This window comes from Podarcis raffonei, chromosome 6 (assembly GCF_027172205.1).
Source record: "Podarcis raffonei isolate rPodRaf1 chromosome 6, rPodRaf1.pri, whole genome shotgun sequence".
NCBI lineage: Eukaryota > Metazoa > Chordata > Lepidosauria > Squamata > Lacertidae > Podarcis > Podarcis raffonei.
In genome coordinates, this window is record NC_070607.1 from 90,032,181 (window position 1) to 90,051,887 (window position 19,707).

Here is a 19,707-nt window from a genome sequence, read left to right on the forward strand (position 1 = left end):
AAAATTTCTCCTCTCCTCCAACAAATTGGAAGTTCCTGAGGGTGATTTGATACAGCTCATTCTGGCCATCGATGAGCATTGCCCCTGGTTTCCTCAAGATGGAACTTGGGAATTAAAACATTGGGATAAGATTGGAACACATTTTCACGGACACCCCAGCATAGGTGTTCGGATTCTAAATGCATGGTGCAAGGTTCGTTACGCCATGGGCTCTTTATCTCCAAAAAATATCTCCATGGCTGTATTGCCAACATCACCTCCGGCTTCTTTAGTCCAGCCTGCTGTGATGCCATCTGTTCCAGCACTCGCCTTGCCAGCATCCCCAGACCCCAAGCCTCCGGACTACAGTTCCTCACCTGAGGACCCAATCCTGCAAAAATACCGTGGTCTGGCCGGCAATGATCCTACTCTCTCATCGACAGAACCAGCCACCCCTTTTCAATGTGCAGTACTTGCCTGTTCCTTAATTCAGGATACTGTGGCATTTCCCGTTATTGTGCCCCCTGCTGGTGCTCCAGCAGGAACTCAAGCCCAACACCAACCTTTTGACTTTAAAATCTTGAAAGAGCTGCAATTGTCAGTAAGGACAAATGGACTCCAAGCCCCATATACGCAGGCTCTTTTGGAAGCCACATTAGCCCAGCTTTTGGTTCCAGATGACATGAGCTTTTGGCACGTACAGTGTTACCCCCATCAGCTGGTGTTTTGTTTGCCCACGAATGGGAAACTGCCTGCCGTGTTTATGCCCCGGCTTTGTTACAACAACTCAGAGGAAATAATCCAAATATTACCCTCGCAGACATCCTAGACGCCATGATGGGGCGTGGTCCCTTCGCTCAGGCTTCAGTGCAAGCCACACTGCTGCAAATCTTATTGAGGGACACCGCTCTTGCTGCTAAACAAGCAATGAGAAAAATCCCAGAGCCCACCAGTATTCAATCGAGGTGGGGGTCGATCAGGCAAGAGGCAAGAGAATCATATTCCTCCTTTATGGACAGGCTGCTTACAGCAGTGAGTCGCCAAATTGAAAATCCTGAAGCAAAACAAATAATTATCAAACAATTGGCCTTTGAAAATGCCAATGAGGATTGTAAGGTTGCGTTATGACCGATAATACACAATCCTACCACAGACACAGCAGCCATGCTTCGCATTTGTCAGTCTGTAGGTACAGCCTCCCATAAAGCTCTATTGTTGGCGGCAGCGTTATATAAAAACCAGCCTGTAGCCACCGATACAACATGTTTCCAGTGTGACAAACCAGGATCACCGATACCCCAGTGTGGGTAGGACAGTGGCCTCTACCAAAAGAAAAATCCGCAGCAGCGGCAACAGCTTATTTCTGAACAATTGACTTTTGGCCACATTGAACCATCTTCATCCCACTGGCTCCAGCAGACAGGGAACGGTTTGCTTTTACATTGCCAGTATATAACAATTTGCAGCCCACCCAGCGATATCAGTGGGTTGTCCTGCCTCAAGGCATGCAGAACTCTCCTACACTTTGTCAACATTTTGTGGATGAAGCGTTGAAACCTTTCCACATGCGCCACCTAGAGGTGCTGCACACGAGCTGCATCAGGCAGTGTTTGCCTTCCTCACCATCTGCCTTGCCATCCTTTGCTGCACTGTTATACAAGGAAGAGAAGCAGACGACCCAGTCCAGTTGAAACCACCATATTTCACCTTATCAGCTGGCAAGCTGCTGTCATCAGAATCCTACTCTGGCTGGCAGTATCCACGGCTCAGCCACTCTCGAACTAGAAGAACAGTGTTGTTGAATAAGACTTTTAGGGGAGAAAATTATCATAAGATATGGAGGGATACCGGTAATATTTTTGTACAAGATATGATTATGTTTGCCAGTTTATTGCATGCTTCTAAATGTTGGTTGTGTATGCCTGCCCCCATTTGTTTTCAAATTAAAGAGGGGAAAGAATCATGGGGCATATATCCAAACTGTCAATATACATTGAAATTCACGTTTAATAGCTCTTGTTCTCTTACAGGAACATACAGTGACCAATCTCAGTGCTATAGGAGCGATACCAGTGCATGGCTAAAAACTAGGAAAGAAACCTACCATGCAAATTGGAGTCTGAATTCTTCTATCCCTGGCTTAGCAAATGCCGCAGATGAGCAATTTCATATCAGTTCCTTATTTACTGCAGCCTTTAATTGGTCCCAACAGAGTACTAATATCAGCTATTAACTCCAAAGAGAGTTATGGTTGCTTTGTGGCGAAAAAGCATACAAAGCCATTCCTCGAAACCTCACAGGCACATGTACCTTGGGTATCGTGGTTCCGTTGTTGTATAAGGTTGATAAGTTACCATCTTCTCTTAGACTACGAAATCGTCGGGAGGTTAATTCACCCATAAATCAATATATCGGTACCCAGATCTCTCGGGCCTTGCTGCCCTCAGTGGGCGCAGCAATGAACTATAGGGACCTCCATCGGCTAGCAAATTGGACTGAAGGATTATTCAATGGTACCATAAAAGCCTTGAAGAATCTCAACCAAGAGGTGTCTGCAATGAGAGAGGTGGTCTTACAGAATCGTTATTCTTTAGATGTGATTTTAGCCTCAAAAGGAGGAGTTTGTGCACTTGTTCATTCTCATTGTTGTATGTTTATTCCTGATAATAATGTTAGCATATCTGCGATGATCGACCATATGGAAACCATGGTAGCCCACAATCCGTTTGCCCCCCCTCCTTCCGCTGATCCATGGGCATGGTTATTTTCTTGGCTTCCGGATGGAAGTTGGCTTCGACATTTATTGATTTTAGTGATCCTTATAGTAGTTATTTGCGTTATTTTGTGTTGCTGTATACAATGTATTCCTTCTTTAATCTCTGTATGTACTGCATGGTTCTCCCGTCCGCGGCCTGCTTCCGGCCTCACAAGAGTCGCTTATCGCGCTCGATGTAACCGTATTGGTACTGACATATATGACTCTGATTAATAAAATAAAGAAAGAGGGCATGTGGGAGTCATAAAGCCATGGCAGAGGCTTGTAATACTGCAGGGTGCCCCCTGACCTCGGCTGACTCACACTCTGTGCCTTACAATGTATTAGAATGTATTGACCTTATATGGTGATGGGCGTACCAAAAGCCATGACCGGATGAGGTAACGTGAGACATTGGCAAACGGCCATGCGGCTGGGGAGAACAAAGGAGAATAAATCGGAGGAGAGCAGAGAAAGGAGCTGCTTTTACCGTCCTGAAAATATAGCTGGCTCTGTGTCTTTTTTCTATGCTGTGCGCCATTTAATGACGGCTGGACTCCGTCAGACAGAAGTGCCTTCTGTCTATGGGAAGGGTAGTAGTAGTAATAATAACTAATAACTAATAACTAATAACTAATAACTAATAACCAATAACTAATAACTAATAACTAATAACTAATAACCAATAACCAATAACTAATAACTATAATATCCCACCCATCTGGCTGGGTTTCCCCAGCCACTCTGGGCAGCTTACAGCCTATCTAAAAACATAATAAAAACATCAAACATTAAAAACCTTCTCATACAGGGCTGCCTTCAGATGTCTTCTAAAAGATGTGTAATTCTTTATCTCCTTGACATCTGAAGGGAGAGTGTTTCACAGGGAGGGTGCCACTACCAAGAAGGCCCTCTGCCTGGTTCCCCGAGCAGACCTCAGTGTCTGGGCCGAGTGATGGGGGTGGAGACGCTTCTTCAGGTATACTGGGCCAAGGCCGTTTAGGGCTTTAAAGGTCAGCACCAACACTTTGAATTGTGCTCGGAAACATACTGGGAGCCAGCAAAGATCCTTTAGAACAGGCTTCTTCAACCTCGGCCCTCCAGATGTTTTGAGACTACAATTCCCATCATCCTTGAACCACTGGGCCTGCTAGCTCATGGGAGTTGTAGGTCAAAAGCATCTGGAGGGCTGAGGTTCAGGAAGCCTGCTTTAGAACCAGTGTTATATGATCCTGGTGGCCACTCCCAGTCATCAGTCTAGCTGCCGCATTCTGGATTAATTGTCGTTTCCGGGTCACCTTCAAAGGTAGCCCCACATAGAGCACATTGCAGTAGTCCAAGCGGGAGATAACTAGAGCATGCACCACTCTGGCGAGACAGTCTGCAGGCAGGTAGGGTCTCAGCCTGTGTACCAGGTGGAGCTGGTAGACAGCCGCCCTGGACACAGAATTAACCTGCACTTCCATGGACAGCTGTGAGTCCAAAATGACTCCAGGCTGTGCACCTGGTCCTTTAGGGGCACAGTTATCCCATTCAGGACCAGGGAATCCCCCACACCCGCCCGCCCCCTGTCCCCCAAAACAGTCCTTCTGTCTTGTCAGGATTCAACCTCAATCTGTTAGCCGCCATCCATCCTATAGATGAACCTTCAGTCTATAATCCATTAGAACGTTAACCACACGTCTTTGACTGTCTAATGGTCTAGCTTGAACCTCTCTGCCTGCAGCTATGATGCCTCTTCTGCCTATTACTTGCTGTCCTGTTATGCATGCACAGGGCTTAAAGACTTAGAACTGTGTCCCTGCCACACCTCCTTAACCTAAAGCACATGTGCAATATGTGCAACCCTGTCACCCCACGTGCGTTGGTGGACGCGCTCTGCTGTTGTTGCACAGCCACCTTCAGGCTATGTCCAAAGGCCACTGGCCCAGATGGTTTTACAACATAACTGCAGCGATCTGTTCGTCCTGCCCTTTACACTGATGCCTCTGAATTTTCACCGAGTCAGCAAGTAGCACAACGAAGCTCTCACATCTATGTCAATGCAGGTTGTTCTTGTTTATGGTCATGTTAATGGTGCAATAAATCTTGAACTAACCTGGGAGACTTAAAAAAAATAAAAATTCAAAGTTATCTCTAGGGAACATTACTGCTTCAATCCCACCAGGAACCTTTGCAACTTCAGTTCCACTTGGTAGCTTTGTACCTTCACAGTAATCTGTACTGCTTTGAAGAGTGAGGCCCAATCCACTAGGAATTTATTCTGGACCATTGGAATGAACAGGATCTGTGCCAGGGGCGTAGGAAAAGAGGTGCGGTCTGCCCCAGGTGCCATCATGGGGGGGGGGGGGACAAATGATCAAGGAACAATTACTGACATACTAGGGCGGTTCATAAAAAACTTTTTTTAAAAAAAATGCCTGCTCCAAAGGTTTTATCGTACTACACTAGGGATTATAAGGCTACATATGAAATTTCATGCATATCAGTTAATATCTTGACCCTCCTCCATGAAAATAGCTGTTTATTTGGCCCTTTTTTCCTGTGTTGTGAAGGCTGAAATTTCAACAAAGCGTGCTCCTTTGCTAGACTTTTTTTGGGCACCTGCTAAAAGCATTCTTCTTTAGGCAAGCATACCTAGATGCTTAGGTCCTGAGAGATCTGCATTGGCTCCCAGTACATTTCCGAGCACAATTCAAATTGTTGGTGCTGACCTTTGAAGTCCTAAACGGCCTCGGTCCAGTATACCTGAAGGAGCGTCTCCACCCCCATCGTTCAGCCCAGACACTGAGATCCAGCGCCAAGGGCCTTCTGGCAGTTCCCTCATTGTGAGAAGTGAGGTTACAGGGAACCAGACAGAGGGCCTCCTCAGTAGTGGCGCCCACCCTGTGGAACACCCTTCCTTCAGATGTGAAGGAAATAAGCAGCTATCCTATCTTTAAAAGACATCTGAAGGCAGCCCTGTTTAGGGAAGTTTTTAATAGTTAATGCTGTATTATTTTTAACACTTGATCGGGAGCCACCCAGAGTGGCTGGGGAAACTCAGCCAGATGGGCGGGGTATAAATAATAAATAAATTATTATTATTATTATTATTATTATTATTATTATTATTATTATTATTATTATTAGAATGCTTCCATCATATGCATTCCCCATGCCCAGAAATCTAGGTATCAGGAATGAAGTTCCTCCTCATTAGCTTGAGGACTAGTGCCTTAATTTAAGCAACAAAAGCTTTCAACTCTCGGGAAACTCTGCTCAGTTCAGCAGTCAAATCATTCCATACTGCTTTCAGTGCATGCTTCTGTATGCATTCCTATGTACATGTGGGCTTCATTGACCCTCAATGATTTAACCGTATTATCTTATCACATTCACATGGTCCCTGATTGGCTAGGATATTGTAGCAAAAGAAGCAGCCACCTTGTTAAAGATAAACCAGTACTGAAGCAGCAGCAGAGCTGGAGAATGATGGCTGCAAATAGGTATGGAAAAGCAACGGGTAAGGTTCCCCCCCCCCATACCTGCACCCCTGCAAAAAGGACTTATGCTGTTCTGAAGGCAAAAATGTGCTACAGCTCTAATCTTAATGGGTGTTTAAGCTGAAGTAGCTTTTGTCTAAGGGAGGAGTACAACAGGCACCAACAGAAATTATAGCGTGGCAGTGGAAGATCTGGAAATTGGCAGAGAAGACACTTGCTGTGATTAAAATTAAAGATTCCCAACTAAAGTTGGTAAAGTCCACTCAATACCAACTTGAATTGCAGTTGCTTAAGAAGATGTTCTGTGAACAGGCCTATGTTGCTGTTTGAATGGTGTTTTTTTTAAAGTGATCTTTTCAATTATTGTTTCGTACCATTTAAATGACGTTTTATCATTGTACACCACCCTGACGTTGCAGTATATAAATGGCAGTAGATAAATACCTTTACAAATAAAGATCGCATTCAGGCTCTGTCAAGTCCAGGATGTGGACCACGAGTATTGATTTGTGTCTTTATTGTTGTTGTTTTCATGTTGTAATTGTATAAAACTGAAGACAGAAACTGCCCGCTTCCCCCTTCCCAGTCATTTAGGCCCATTCTACACATGGATGAGAGGAACACGGGTGGCCCTGTGGGTTAAACCACAGCACCTAGGACTTGCCGATCAGAAGGTCGGCGGTTCGAATCCCTGTGACGGAGTCAGCTCCCGTTGCTCAGTCCCTGCTCCAGCCAACCTAGCAGTTCGAAAGCATGTTAAGGTGCAAGTAGATAAATAGGTACCGCTTTGGCGGGAAGGTAAACGGCATTTCCATGCGCTGCTCTGGTTCGCCAGAAGTGGCTTAGTCATGCAGGCCACATGACCCGGAAGCTGTATGCCGGCTCCCTCGGCCAATAAAGCGAGATGAGCGCCGCAACCCCAGAGTCGGCCATGACTGGACCTAATGGTCAGGGGTCCCTTTACCTTTTTACACATTAACAACATATGGGAACCAGGATAGAGATGGTGTGGGAGAGGGGTTAATTTTCCTGCCCCTGCCCATTGCAGAAAAGGAACTGTTCCATTTGCTACACTGGAGACTATTGTGTAAAACCTACTCTGAAGGCTACAAGACTGACTGCACATGAGCATCGCCTTTGGGTGAGGAACGCTGCTCCATTATATTTCAGGTGTAAAAATGGATACCTTGCAACAAGCCTCCTTGCAGCCCTCTGTAAAAGTGGTCGGGCTTGCAGTGCAACTGTTTCGTTTTTTCCTCATGCTGTCATTGTTTCTTTAAGCTGCAAGTGTACAGTCTGCATTTACCAGCAGCCCATAAATAACTCTACTGGAGCCATCGGGAGTCAGCTCTTGGCAGAGTTTTGGTTCTCTCTGTGCCCACTTTACAAAATGACTTATGCAGACAAGGTTGAGAGCATGGCTATTGCCTGTGGACATGGCTGTGGCTCGCTAGGTGTTGCTGAAGTCCAAAGGCCACCAACCCTGACCATTAGCCATGCTGGCTGGAGCTGAGCAGCAGCCATTGTTGGCTGATGGGAACTGGAGTCCAGCATCTGCAGGTCCATCCATTCCCCGCTGCTGGCTACAAGATTGATGGTCAATGGATTTAAAATAGCTCTCTCTGTGTGTGTGTCCCCCTTTGTTCAAGCAGTCTAAAGCATCCAGTATCTTCATTCCAACATCTCTCATCAAATCCAACACACCTTCAGGCATTTTCTTGCTCTTTGCTTCAGGAGGTTATTCACCTATTATGATGCTGTGGAGTTCCAACAAGTACAGAGGTGGCAGACATAAGGCACCATCTGCATTATAAATAGCCATGGTTTACCCCAGAGAATCCTGGGAAGCGTAGTTTGTTAAAGGGGCTGAGAATTGCTAGGAGACTCCCTATTCCCCTCATAGAGCTATAATTGGCAGAGTGGTTTAATGATCAATCCCTCTTCCCGGGGAACTAACAATGTCCCCATAATTCACAGACAGTCTCCTCTCCATCTCCTCTCTCCTCCAGTACCGTGGGACATTGTGTGTGTCTGACATCATAAAAAACAACACTACCACCACCAAACTACATATTTCTCTTTGACAAGGAAAACAACCAGTGCAGGAAGCCCTGGACCAGATTGTTTCCATAATAATGGGTAATTCCTTGACAACTTCCTGGCTATAAATAGCTCCTGCTAGATTGAAGCAAAGTTACTGGACACACAATTGGTCATGCTGAGCTGATGACACCTCACCACTCACTTCTCCCACTCCCATTTCTGTTTCCATAGAGCATTTCAACAGGAGAAAACAGTAAATTTGGGTCTCTCCAAATCTCCTTATATTGGTCCCTGAATAATCTTGGAAAATCCTCACTTGTTTACAGAAGCTGGTCTGGAAAGGAACCCAAGGTCATTGAACATAATATACTTTCACTGAATACTGGCAGATCCCAAACTTGAAGGGGTTCTTCAAGAGTAAGAGGGATCTCCCAAGACCTACTAGTCTAACCCCCTGCTCAACCCAGCAAATCCAGGGATAGAGCATCTCTAAGACATGGCTGGCCCAAGATTCCCCACTGCTGGCTACAAGATTGATGGTCAATGGATTTAAAATAGCTCTCTCTGTATGTGTCCCCCTTTGTTCAAGCTTTGTTCATGCTCACTGGAAGGACAGATCCTGTAGCTGAGGCTCCAATACTTTGGCCACCTCATGAGAAGAGAAGACTCCCTGGAAAAGACCCTGATGTTGGGAAAGATAGAGGGCACAAGGAGAAGGGGACGACAGAGGACGAGATGGTTGGACAGTGTTCTCGAAGCTACGAACATGAGTTTGACCAAACTGCGGGAGGCAGTGGAAGACAGGAGTGCCTGGCGTGCTCTGGTCCATGGGGTCACGAAGAGTCGGACACGACTAAATGACTAAACAACAACAAACAACAAGACATGGCTGCCTAATATTTGCCTGAAGACCTCTAGAGTTGGAGAACCCACCAATCTCTAGGTTATGAGTTCCTTTGTTGAGCTGCTCTTACCACCCTAATGGACAACTAAAATTCCAACCTCCTCCTCTAAGCCCATTAGATCTCGTCCTGTCCTCAAGGATCACACAGAACAAGTCTTTGCCCTCTGCTGTATGATAAGACAGTGAGGTATTTGCAGTGCTGTGAAATCTCCTGGCCCCAAGCTTCTCAGTTTATGTTTGACTGGTCTTTGAGGGCAAGAGCAAAGCTGAGCTACAAAGATTCAAATGCCTGTAATTTGGAAAGTCAAAATTAAATTCCCAAAACCATTTTCCATAGTAGTTAGTTCATAATGAAGAGTTCTGCTGGATCAGATCAAAGGCTCATCTTGTCCAGCTTTCTGAACTTACAAGGGCCAACCAGATGACTATAGGAAGCCCCCATGTGGAACATCAGTGCAAACTCTGGCTCATGTTCCCCAGTGACTGGCATTCAGAGGCGTACGGCCTCAGATAGATTCATTTACTTTCTTACATTTGTACCCTACCTTTCTTCAGCCATGGAGCCCAGGGTGGTGGGCATGGAGTTCCAGGCCCTGATCAGACCCAGACCTGCTGAACCTCAGCAAGATGGTGACCTCATGTGCCTTCAGAGCATACCCTGGGTGTATAATATGACAAGTAGGCAATGAAAGTCTTAATCCACAATGTGGCAGCTAGACTGGTGACTGGGAGTGGTCCCAACTCTGCTACAGTGTGATGGGCTGGTGTGTTGAGAAACTTCCTTCAACAGAATGCTTGGAAGAGCAGTTCAAGAGAATTTCTCTGTGCGATTTATTTTTTAAAATGGTGATAAATTAGACACTCCAGAAGGTAACACACTATCAGAAGTATTTTCTTTTTAATATAAAACAGCAAATGTTTTAAAACAGGTTTATTTCCCTCTCCTTCCTCCCCCCTTTGCCTTGCCCACGCCAATAAACATTAGGAAGGCAAGACTTGTTTACATTTTAATAAAATTAAGTTACTTGGTGCCACTTTCTATTATAGTCTTTATTGGGAAGTGGAGTAAAATTGCACACAGGGGAGTCATAAAAAGAGGGGAGTTGAAATCACTGTGAACAAAAGTATAGATTCTGAGATTTATTTCTTTAAAATGGATCATGGGGAAGATAGATACCTCCTCCTCCGAACAGAGGTCTGGGTTTCTTCCCACTTTCGATTGGTGCTGGTAAAATTTGAAAACTTTCTGAGAGCAAAAGAGACCCATAGAGTCAGATGTGTCAAGAGGGAGGCAATTGGCCATATTCAGTTCAAATGGTGCATCTTCCATGGAAAAAGAAGCCAGCATTTAGAAAACATAGACCCACAGTGATCACCCAAAGTACTAAGGTAGGAAGGTCCATTTTTTTGGCCTGCTATCCACTGACGTCATGGGAACAATAGGTTCATCTGCTGCCTGCTTTCAATTTTAAAAATGGAAAACCAGTTTCCTAGGCCAGTGCCAGGGCGCACCACGAGTCTTGGCGAAGAGGAACACTTAGTCCCGACTGCTGGGTCATGGTGGCCGCAGAGAAGGCGTAGTCCTCTGGCTCGTACTTGAACTGGGTGTGGCTGTCAGCCAGAGCGTCTTCAGATTGGCTTGGACCCTACGAGGATTTGCAACAAAGAAATGAATGGGCTTGCTGTCCCCATTACAGGTGAAATTTCTATTGCATTGGTTATTTTAACCCCTACCGTAAAGACTAAGATGTTTAACACGGGTCAGACCTCCAGTCTTCCTGATCTCTGCAGCTCCTGGCTGTATACACAAAGAATGGGAAACCTGTAGCCCTCCAGATATTGTTGGACTACAGCTCCCATCATCCCTGAGCAGTGGCCACTGTTGGCTTGGGCTGATGGGAATTGGAGTCCAACAACATCCAGAGAGCCACAGGTTCTCCATCCCCGACACACACCCTTCTTTATGCCTCCCTGCTTCTAGTTTCCCTTTCAGTGTTTCTCAGACTTGGGTCCCCAGCTGTGGTTGGACTACAACTCCCATCATCCCTAGCTAGTAGTCAGGGCTGATGGGAGTTTGGTCCAACAGCTGGGGAGAAACACTAATCTCTTGTATTCCTTCTTCAGGTCTCCCACTCATTCTTTTGCAGGACTCATCTCCATTCCCATAATTCCTTTGGTCTACTGCCCCCTTTTATAGACCTCCATTTTTAATACAGGCCTTTATTTCCGCTCTGGCCTGCCGTACTCTAAGACTATGCCCAATTTCTAACTGGCCCAGGAGACTCTGAAATTACGGCAGCTTGGCCAATGACTGCTAGAGGAGTCCATCATTATCATCTCCACCAGCAGCACAAAATCCATGAGCATGCTACATATCATATCGTATCATTTGTCAAGATGTACTGCAGTTCCTATCATCCATTTACCTGGGAAGCTGCCACGATCGACTGCCCTGGATATTGCGCTGTTACAGAGGGTTCCGTTTTTAAAGTGACGGTGCTTTCAGAATTTGTGATGGAGGAAGGGGAATTGGTGGTTGAATTGGTGGACCCTGCAAGATAAAATGGGTTAAAGAATACATACATTAATGGAAGTGTGAAGCAGAAGCAGATTGCATTATTATTGCTAGTTATAGGCCATATGATTTATTCATATTTCCATCTCCTTCAAACTTCTGACATCCGTGCAAGGCCTCAGACAAAACATTTGCTTCTTTCTCAGAGGTGAGGAACTGTCAGGTCCAGGGGCTGAATGTGGCCCTTCAGGGATATCTATTTGGCCCTTGGGACCCTCCCTAGACCCTACCCCACCCCATACTTCTCACTGGCTCTCCTCTGCATGTAACTTGAGAACTTTTGCCTAGATGTCACATTTTCTGGAACTGTGATAATGGCTCTTGCTTTGGGGATGAAGGATGAAGAGGCAGGGAGGGGAATCTATAGCTTCTGTATTGCTAGAATCTAGCCTACTGTACAAAGGCAACAATCACATCCATTGCTTTCCCTGCTTTCGCCTCTGGCCCCTACCCTCACTGCATGTGGCCCCCAGAAAGTTCCTGCAATGGAATACAGCCCTCAGATTGGAATAGGCTCCCTACCTGTCGTTTTATCCCATTACCAACAGCGAACTCAACCCACCGAGTGCCAATCCTTTTGCAGCCAAAACAGTACCGTCCACACACAAGAGGAGCAGTCCCCAAGGTTTGCACAAACAGAAAATACTTTAGTAAATCTTAGAAGATCTTAATGGGGACGACGACCCCCAAATAGCCAAACAAGGACTAAGCACTTTAATTTTATCACTTATAATTTAATATTAATTTTTATAATTGTCCTCCTTCAAGCTCACCCTTGCCCTTGCTTTAACCCTTATCCTTCACAGAGGGTCTAACTAGTCGGCCAGCAGAATCATAAGAAATAATTCTTTCTGGGTGGCATCTCTTCGGACTGTGGGTTTGGCTAGGGTTGGATGTGTGTGAGGGTGAAGGTTAAACACAGAGAGAGAAACCTTGGCTGAACTGTGGATCACACACACAGAGAAAGATGAACTCTCTGTGCGAACACATGGGGTGGATCTACACACAGGGGGGGACGCTATAAATAAGTCAGAAATTAAATCGTTATAGGAAAAAACAACGCTATGAAAAATCGCAAATATTTTTTTTTGCTCTCCAGCACCATCTGGTGTTGCATCTTTATAATGCATTCAAAACACTGTTTTTTTACTAATGTAGCTGACTCCATAGTGTGTATGAACTGTGTGAACACTTCATGAATTCTGCTTCACAATGGTAGAAAGAGTCGACATCGAAGGATCAAATCATGCAGATACTGCCTTCCTCTCCTTAATTCTGCAGTGTAGAAGGTCGGATTGTAAGCTTTTTGGAGCAGGACAGCCACGCATGCACCGAGACGGCATTTATTTTATAATTTACTATTATTATTGATACCTGTTGAGGATTTTCCTTTGGTGATATTTTTAGGTTTCCTCTTCCTTGTCTGGATGCTTTCTTTTTTCATTGCCAGAGGTCTGGGTACCTTGACATCAAAAAGAGGAAGAATCATCAGTACCAGCTTTGACTTGCTTTTCTGCAGAGCACTCCAGTATTCGCTTTATAGTCACTGTATCTGTGCAATGCAGACGGTGTCCTTGTTCTTCAAAGGGGTTCATTTTTCTCATTGGCAGTCCTTGGGCTAGTAGATGCATGAGGCAGAGTATTTGGAGAACCTTACGACAGACACACACACCCATATTTTCTCCCTTTTCTTTCCTACACTACTGGGGTAGGAGAAATAGCTGTGGCTGATGACTACAGTATTTTTACTTCTTGAACAAGGACAGTCTTCTGTCTCTGGGACAGGTGAAACCTAGGTCCACATTTTGGAAAGACGCAAAGCACACTGGCACAGGTTCTGGCCCAGCGGCAGATTCCACTTCTGAACTCAAATCAAAATGCTGATCTTGGTGCATAAAGCTTAGGACCCTGATTCCTTATAGACTGCCTTATCTCATAAGTACTGACCCAGACCCCAAAATAGTTGTCTGAACCTTTTCTCTCAGTGCCCTTTTTCAAGAAAAGTTTGGAGGAGAGCAATGAGAGAACAGGCCTTTTCCGTGGTAGCCCCTCAGTTGCAAAACACTCTCCCCAAGAAGGCAAATACACGTTTCTTTCTCAAGTACAGTGGTACCTCGGATTACATACGCTTCAGGTTACATATGTTTCAGGTTACAAACTCCGCTAACCCAGAAATATTACCTCGGGTTAAGAACTTTGCTTCAGGATGAGAACAGAAATCGTCCTCCAGCGGCACGGTGGCAGCAGGAGGCCCCATTAACTAAAGTGGTGCTTCAGGTTAAGAACAGTCTCAGGTTAAGAACAGACCTCCAGAACGAATTAAGTTCTTAACCTGAGGTACCACTGTATTTGGGAACTGATGGAGACCACTATATTGTGCTGCCTTTATGGCAGTATTTGTCCATCCTGTTGTTGGGTAGAAGGGTTTTTGTGTCTGATTCTTTTGTGAACTGACCTTTAGAGTCATTGTTTTTAACTACATACAGGCCACTCTCAATTTGTGTGCATTTGATGCACGCATGTACCATGTTCAGCACCGGAAGGAGGAGGGCTGGGGCGGGCGGCTTAATGCGCTCTGCCAATGCATGCGGTGACCTGGAATGTAACTCCGGTGTAAACTGAGGTATGTGTGCCTGTATTTATTTCTATATATTGTACTTGTTTCTGCATTTATTATTTCTCTGGGGCTTTGTGTTTGAAGAGACACATGCTCAGAATACCAGGCTAATGAATACATGCTCCTTACCCCATGCAGTTTCATGTATAATCCGCATGCGTTGCAGACTGGCTCCCCTTCTGCGTTCCGTCTCCAGAGCGTAGTGTTGGTCGTATGGCAGTTAGTGCAGCAGAGACCGGCGCGTCTAGAGGAGGACTGAAAAGGAAGAAATATATATAAGTGGGGTGGTGCTGAAGCGCTGCTGCATTTGCATCAGGCAGGAAATGATCAAATCTGAGATAAAGCCCATTTCCTAGAAGATGAGGGGTTGATGTGACGTCAAATATAAACATGTCTAATTGCTTTTTAAAGCCATCCAGGATGGCGGTCACCGCTCCCATCTTGGGGGGATGAATTCCATAGCTTATAACTATGTACTGGGTGGAGAAGGTAACTGAATATTAATGGGAAACTATGTATTTTTTTTATTAAATTTGTTAACTGTTGAAATATACAGGGTGAGTCTTTTAAAAGAGGCCCCGTGGAACATGTGCACTCTATATCCACAGGGCCTCTTTTAAAGGACTCACCCTGTATATATCGTATTTTTCGCTCTATAAGATGCACTTTTCCCCTTCTGAAAAGTAAGGGGAAATGTGTCTGCATTATGGAGCGAATGGAGGCGGGAGGCTCTGCTCAGCGCTCCCTTTAAAGAGCTGCACACACACTCTGCGTGCTCTTTAAAGGGAGCGCGACTCTTGGGGGAGCCTTAGCCATGCGCAGCCTCTCCTGGGCAGTGGGATGAAAGCTCCCCTTGCCCGGGAGAGGCTACGCATAGCTATCCCATAAGCCAGGATAGCCAGTGGGATCGCTGCGCTGTGATCCTGCTGGCTGTCCTGGCTTCTGGGATTCAGAATATTTTTTTTCTTGTTTTCCTCTTCCAAAAACTAGGTGCGTCTTATGGTCTGGTGTGTCTTATGGCGCAAAAAGTATATATACACACACAGTGAGGGAGGGAGGGAGGGAGGGAGGGAGAGAGAGAGAAATAACCCAGTGGCCTTCCTTGCACGATGGTTGTGTAAACAAGCAGAATACAGTGGTATCTCGGGTTACATACGCTTCAGGTTACAGACTCCGCTAACCCAGAAATAGTGCTTCAGGTTAAGAACTTTGCTTCAGGATGAGAACAGAAATCGTGCTCTGGCGGTGCGGTGCGGTGGCAGCAGGAGGCCCCATTAGCAAAAGTGGTGCTTCAGGTTAAGAACAGTTTCAGGTTAAGTACGGACCTCCGGAATGAATTAAGTACTTAACCCGAGATACCACTGTAGTAAAAAATTACAGTGCAAGAACTGACAATGCTAAGGGTACCTGGATGAGCTGAATCTCCTACCACTATCACCCAAGGCAATTATCACCAGCCCCTGGTGTCTTCTTCAAGGTGTGTTCATACATGTACCCATGTTCATGAAGAAAATTAAGAGATTCTCTGGCTCTCTTGCAACCCCTTCACTTTTAAGGGCTTCAAATGAGAAAGTTTCACGAGTTAGAATTATGGAGCCCAACTTGTTCCACTGCTAAGTCTCTGATCCAAACAGAGAAACATATTTTGACTGCTACATGCAATCAGCAGTTCCATGTGAAGTTCGTGATGATTTGCTTCAGAGATGCCAGCGTGAGAATCATACCATTGGATTTGTGCCTGGTGAAACAAGTACTCCTCCTTTCACATGAAAAGTTACCCCCTCTCTCTCTGTGTGTGTATAGAAGTGTTTTAAAAATATTTAGGAAGCTTTGATGGCAACCAAGACAATCAAGGGTCTGGAAACTGAGCCTTATGAGGAATGGTTGAGGGAGTTGAGTATGTTTAGCCTGGAGAAGAGGAGACAGAGAGGAGATATGATAGCCATCTTTGAATATCCAAAGGGCTGTCACATGGAGGATGGAGCAAGCTTGTTTTCTCCTGCTCTGGAGGGTAGAACCCCAACCAATGGATTCAAGTTACAAGAAAGGAGATCCCAGCTAAACATCAGGAAAAACTTTCTGATGGTAACAGCTGTTTGACAGTGGAACGGTCTCTCTCGGGAGGTTATGGACTCTCCTTCCTTGGAGGTTTTAAAGCAGAGGTTGGATGGCCGTCTGCCATGGATGCTTTAGCTGAGATTCCTGCATTGCAGGGGTTGGACTAGAGGACCTCCAGGGTCCCTTCCAACTCTACAGTTCTATGTGATGAGGGAAGGCTCTCTAACCCCCCACCCCAAACTGGCAGCTTGATATTGTGTAGTCCTGCAGCAGATACATCTTGCGAACTAACATACTCTCACTTTAGGTGCTTCAATAATATTTCACAGCCTTAAAGTATCAGTTCTTTGTGAGCATCACCCATTGCCTTGGAAATTACCCACAATGCAAAAAAAAAACTGTGCATCCGTTTGTTTCGCTATTAAAAACTTGGTCCCCACAAATGATGAATTAAGTGAAGGGGAGCAGGAATCAGAACAAGAAGTATTGCAAAGACCACAGTGGTGACCGGCATTTCAGGAAGACATAGTGGAATGACACATTTTAGCATTCTGGTTGTGAAGTTCCTGAATGCTCACCCACATGTTTGTTCCCCATTTCTAGGCACAGGTTTGGGATTTCCAGGTCCAGGCCTGAATGTTTTGTGTTTGTTTTCTCCCACTGCTTTATATAGTAATATGTAATATGGGGTCATCCCTCCTTCCCTGCCAGGTCACATTCTACAGCGGCTGTAGCAAAAATGGCCAGCATTACAGACCTCAACAAAATTATTGGTTAAACACTGTGATCACGATAATGGAAAAAAGTGTCGACAGATCACAATATTGTTAATTAAAGTAAAATCAACTAGGACTGTAAGGATTGCTGTGATACTGTTTGATCAAACAGTGGCATGGCTTCCCCCCAAAAAACAAAATCCTTAAGAAATGCCATTTCTTAAGGGTCTCATATCAGCTATCAGCCCCCTTCAAACCACAGTTCCTAGGATTCTTTGGGAGGAAGCCATGACTGTTTAAAGACATATAAGAGTGATCGAAACATATGGTGTGACTGTGACCATAGCGGATGAGCCCTGTAGGAAAAGGACTACTCTTCCAGAAGAGAAACAGTCAGATTACAAATTCTCTCCAGCATTTGGCAATAGTGGTAAAAGACTAAGGTCTATTTTGGTTGTCAGGGAAGGAGGGAGGGAGGCACATTTGTTGCAACAGCTCCAGCACTATTCTTACTGTGCTTTTTTAAAAAGAGAAAGTGAATTCCTCCCTCCTCTTCCTATTAAACTCTGCCTTTGCGGAGCTTTGACCTTGGCTAGGAAGTTGTTGACTTCAACATTGCGCCCCGATGTGTTTGTTTATACAAAACCAGACCGAGCCCTTAAAACAGAAAGTCCACCCCAGACTGCGCTCGGCAGCCAAATGCAGCTGATAAGCTTTTGGTATCGTGGACTTTGTAATGTGTTTCATTCAAAGCACGCAGGAAAGGCTCGTACGCAGCCTCAGCTACAAAGCCAGAGGACTGAACCAAGATGGAGAGTCGCACCCAGAGTCTTTGTGGCTCGAAAGACACACGATACTCAGCTGAACAATTATTTTCTCCCATTCTTTATATGGTTGACTCTACACCCACACAAGCGTTTGTGTGAAAGGCAGCTCAACTCTTTTGTACTCTGGTGTACACTTGTTGAATGCTACCTGTGAATAAACGTGCCAGTGTGCAGCTCAACGATTTGTGTGCACAAATTGTACATCTGTTGAACATACTGTGTGAGCACCCAAAAAACAGCCATGGGTCCATGCCCCATGTTGGGCAAAAGATACCTGCATTGCAGGGGTTGGACTAGATGATCCTCGTGGTCCCTTCCTATGATTCTGAGGGAAAGAGATGGACAACTCTCCCCTCTGGCTAACCTTCCCCAGAACTTTAGTTCTTAGTCAAACTCTGATTCCAGATGCATGCTTGGTTAGGAGAGGGGGCTAAGGGGAGGTTAACTAGCAATATTAGGTTAGATCTTATCTTCATGTCCAACTACTCTAGTCCGAACTTAAAAATGGAAAGCGTAATGCCGGTGGTCAACAAAAGAGGTTCAAAGACTCTCTCTAGGCAAATCAAAAAAAATGTAGTGTAAACACCGACAACTGGGAAACATTGGCCTGTGAGAGCTCCAATTGGAGAACAGCCTTTACCAAAGGTGTCATGGGCTTTGAAGACACTCGAACTCAGGACGCAAGGGAGAAACGTGCTAAGAGGAAGGTATACTTGGCAAACCCTCACCATGATCAACTCCTGCCCGGAAACCTATGCCCCCACTGTGGAAGGATCCAGAATTGGCCTCTGCAGTCACTTATGGACTCACTGTTAAAACCGTTACAGATAGGTAGCCGTGTTGGTCTGCCATAGTCAAAACAAAAAAAATTTTTTCCTTCCAGTAGCACCTTAAAGATACCTATCTGAAGAAGTGTGCATGCACACGAAAGCTCATACCAAGAACTAACTTAGTTGGTCTTTAAGGTGCTACTGGAAGGAAAAATTTTTTTTTGTTAAAACCGTGTTTATGGAAGACAATCTTACTCAGCTACGAGTGATAGAAGAAGAAGAAGAAGAAGAAGAAGGAGGAGGAGGAGGAGGAGGAGGAGGAGGAGGAGAAGGAGAAGAAGAAGAAGAAGAAACAGCAGTACTAGGAAAGGGCTTATCTTCATTCACCACTGCGATTAGAATTGGACAATTTGCCCACAATCTCCCCCTTTTTAACTTTGATTAAGGCAGATTCCAGGTGCATACTGATCAGCTGTCATTGTGTATTTTCCTCTCCCTTTCCAATACTACATTTAGGGCTTGAATAGTTTTAATCCAGCAAAGACAGATGAAGGTCATGGGAAATACCTTTGGAATCCCAAGGACAAGTCAACATTTCTGCTGCCAGGGATGTAAGATATATTCTCTAAACAACTGAAGGGGGAGGGAAGAATGTTATACTTTAAAGCTCGGTGAGTAACAGTGGAAGGGAAAGACGCATTGGGTTGTATCCAATGCTATTCCTGCTCAGAGTAGACCCATTGAAATTACTGAACGTGACTAACTTAGGGTCATTACTTTCAGTGGGTCTACTCCGAGTTAGCTGGAGTCCAGCCACAGGGTATAAAATTAGATGAAGTGTGAAGTTGCTAAATGTAAACATAGGCAGTCTTGACTCCAACCATGAGGCGCCAGAGTTTTGCAGACTGAATCTGGGGAATGGCTGTGCTTTTTGAAAGCTTGGGCTTTCTTTAGGAAACCTAAAATTGGAACCCCAAA

General features: G+C 45.1%; 1 protein-coding gene across 2 annotated transcripts in view; it reads right to left on the bottom strand.

Annotated features, from left to right (window-relative positions):
• Positions 1–10,047: 10,047 nt before the first annotated feature.
• The window catches only part of GATA5 (GATA binding protein 5), a 52,898-nt gene continuing 43,238 nt past the window's right edge, over positions 10,048–19,707 (bottom strand). For both annotated transcript variants that reach the window (XM_053394455.1, XM_053394456.1), the window contains exons 4-7: positions 14,488–14,613; positions 13,116–13,203; positions 11,593–11,717; positions 10,048–10,812 (exon numbers count right to left, since the gene is read on the bottom strand). In XM_053394455.1, the coding sequence (XP_053250430.1) occupies positions 10,657–10,812; positions 11,593–11,717; positions 13,116–13,203; positions 14,488–14,613 (495 nt within the window). In that variant the 3' untranslated portion in view covers positions 10,048–10,656. The remainder of the gene's footprint in view (positions 10,813–11,592; positions 11,718–13,115; positions 13,204–14,487; positions 14,614–19,707) is intronic.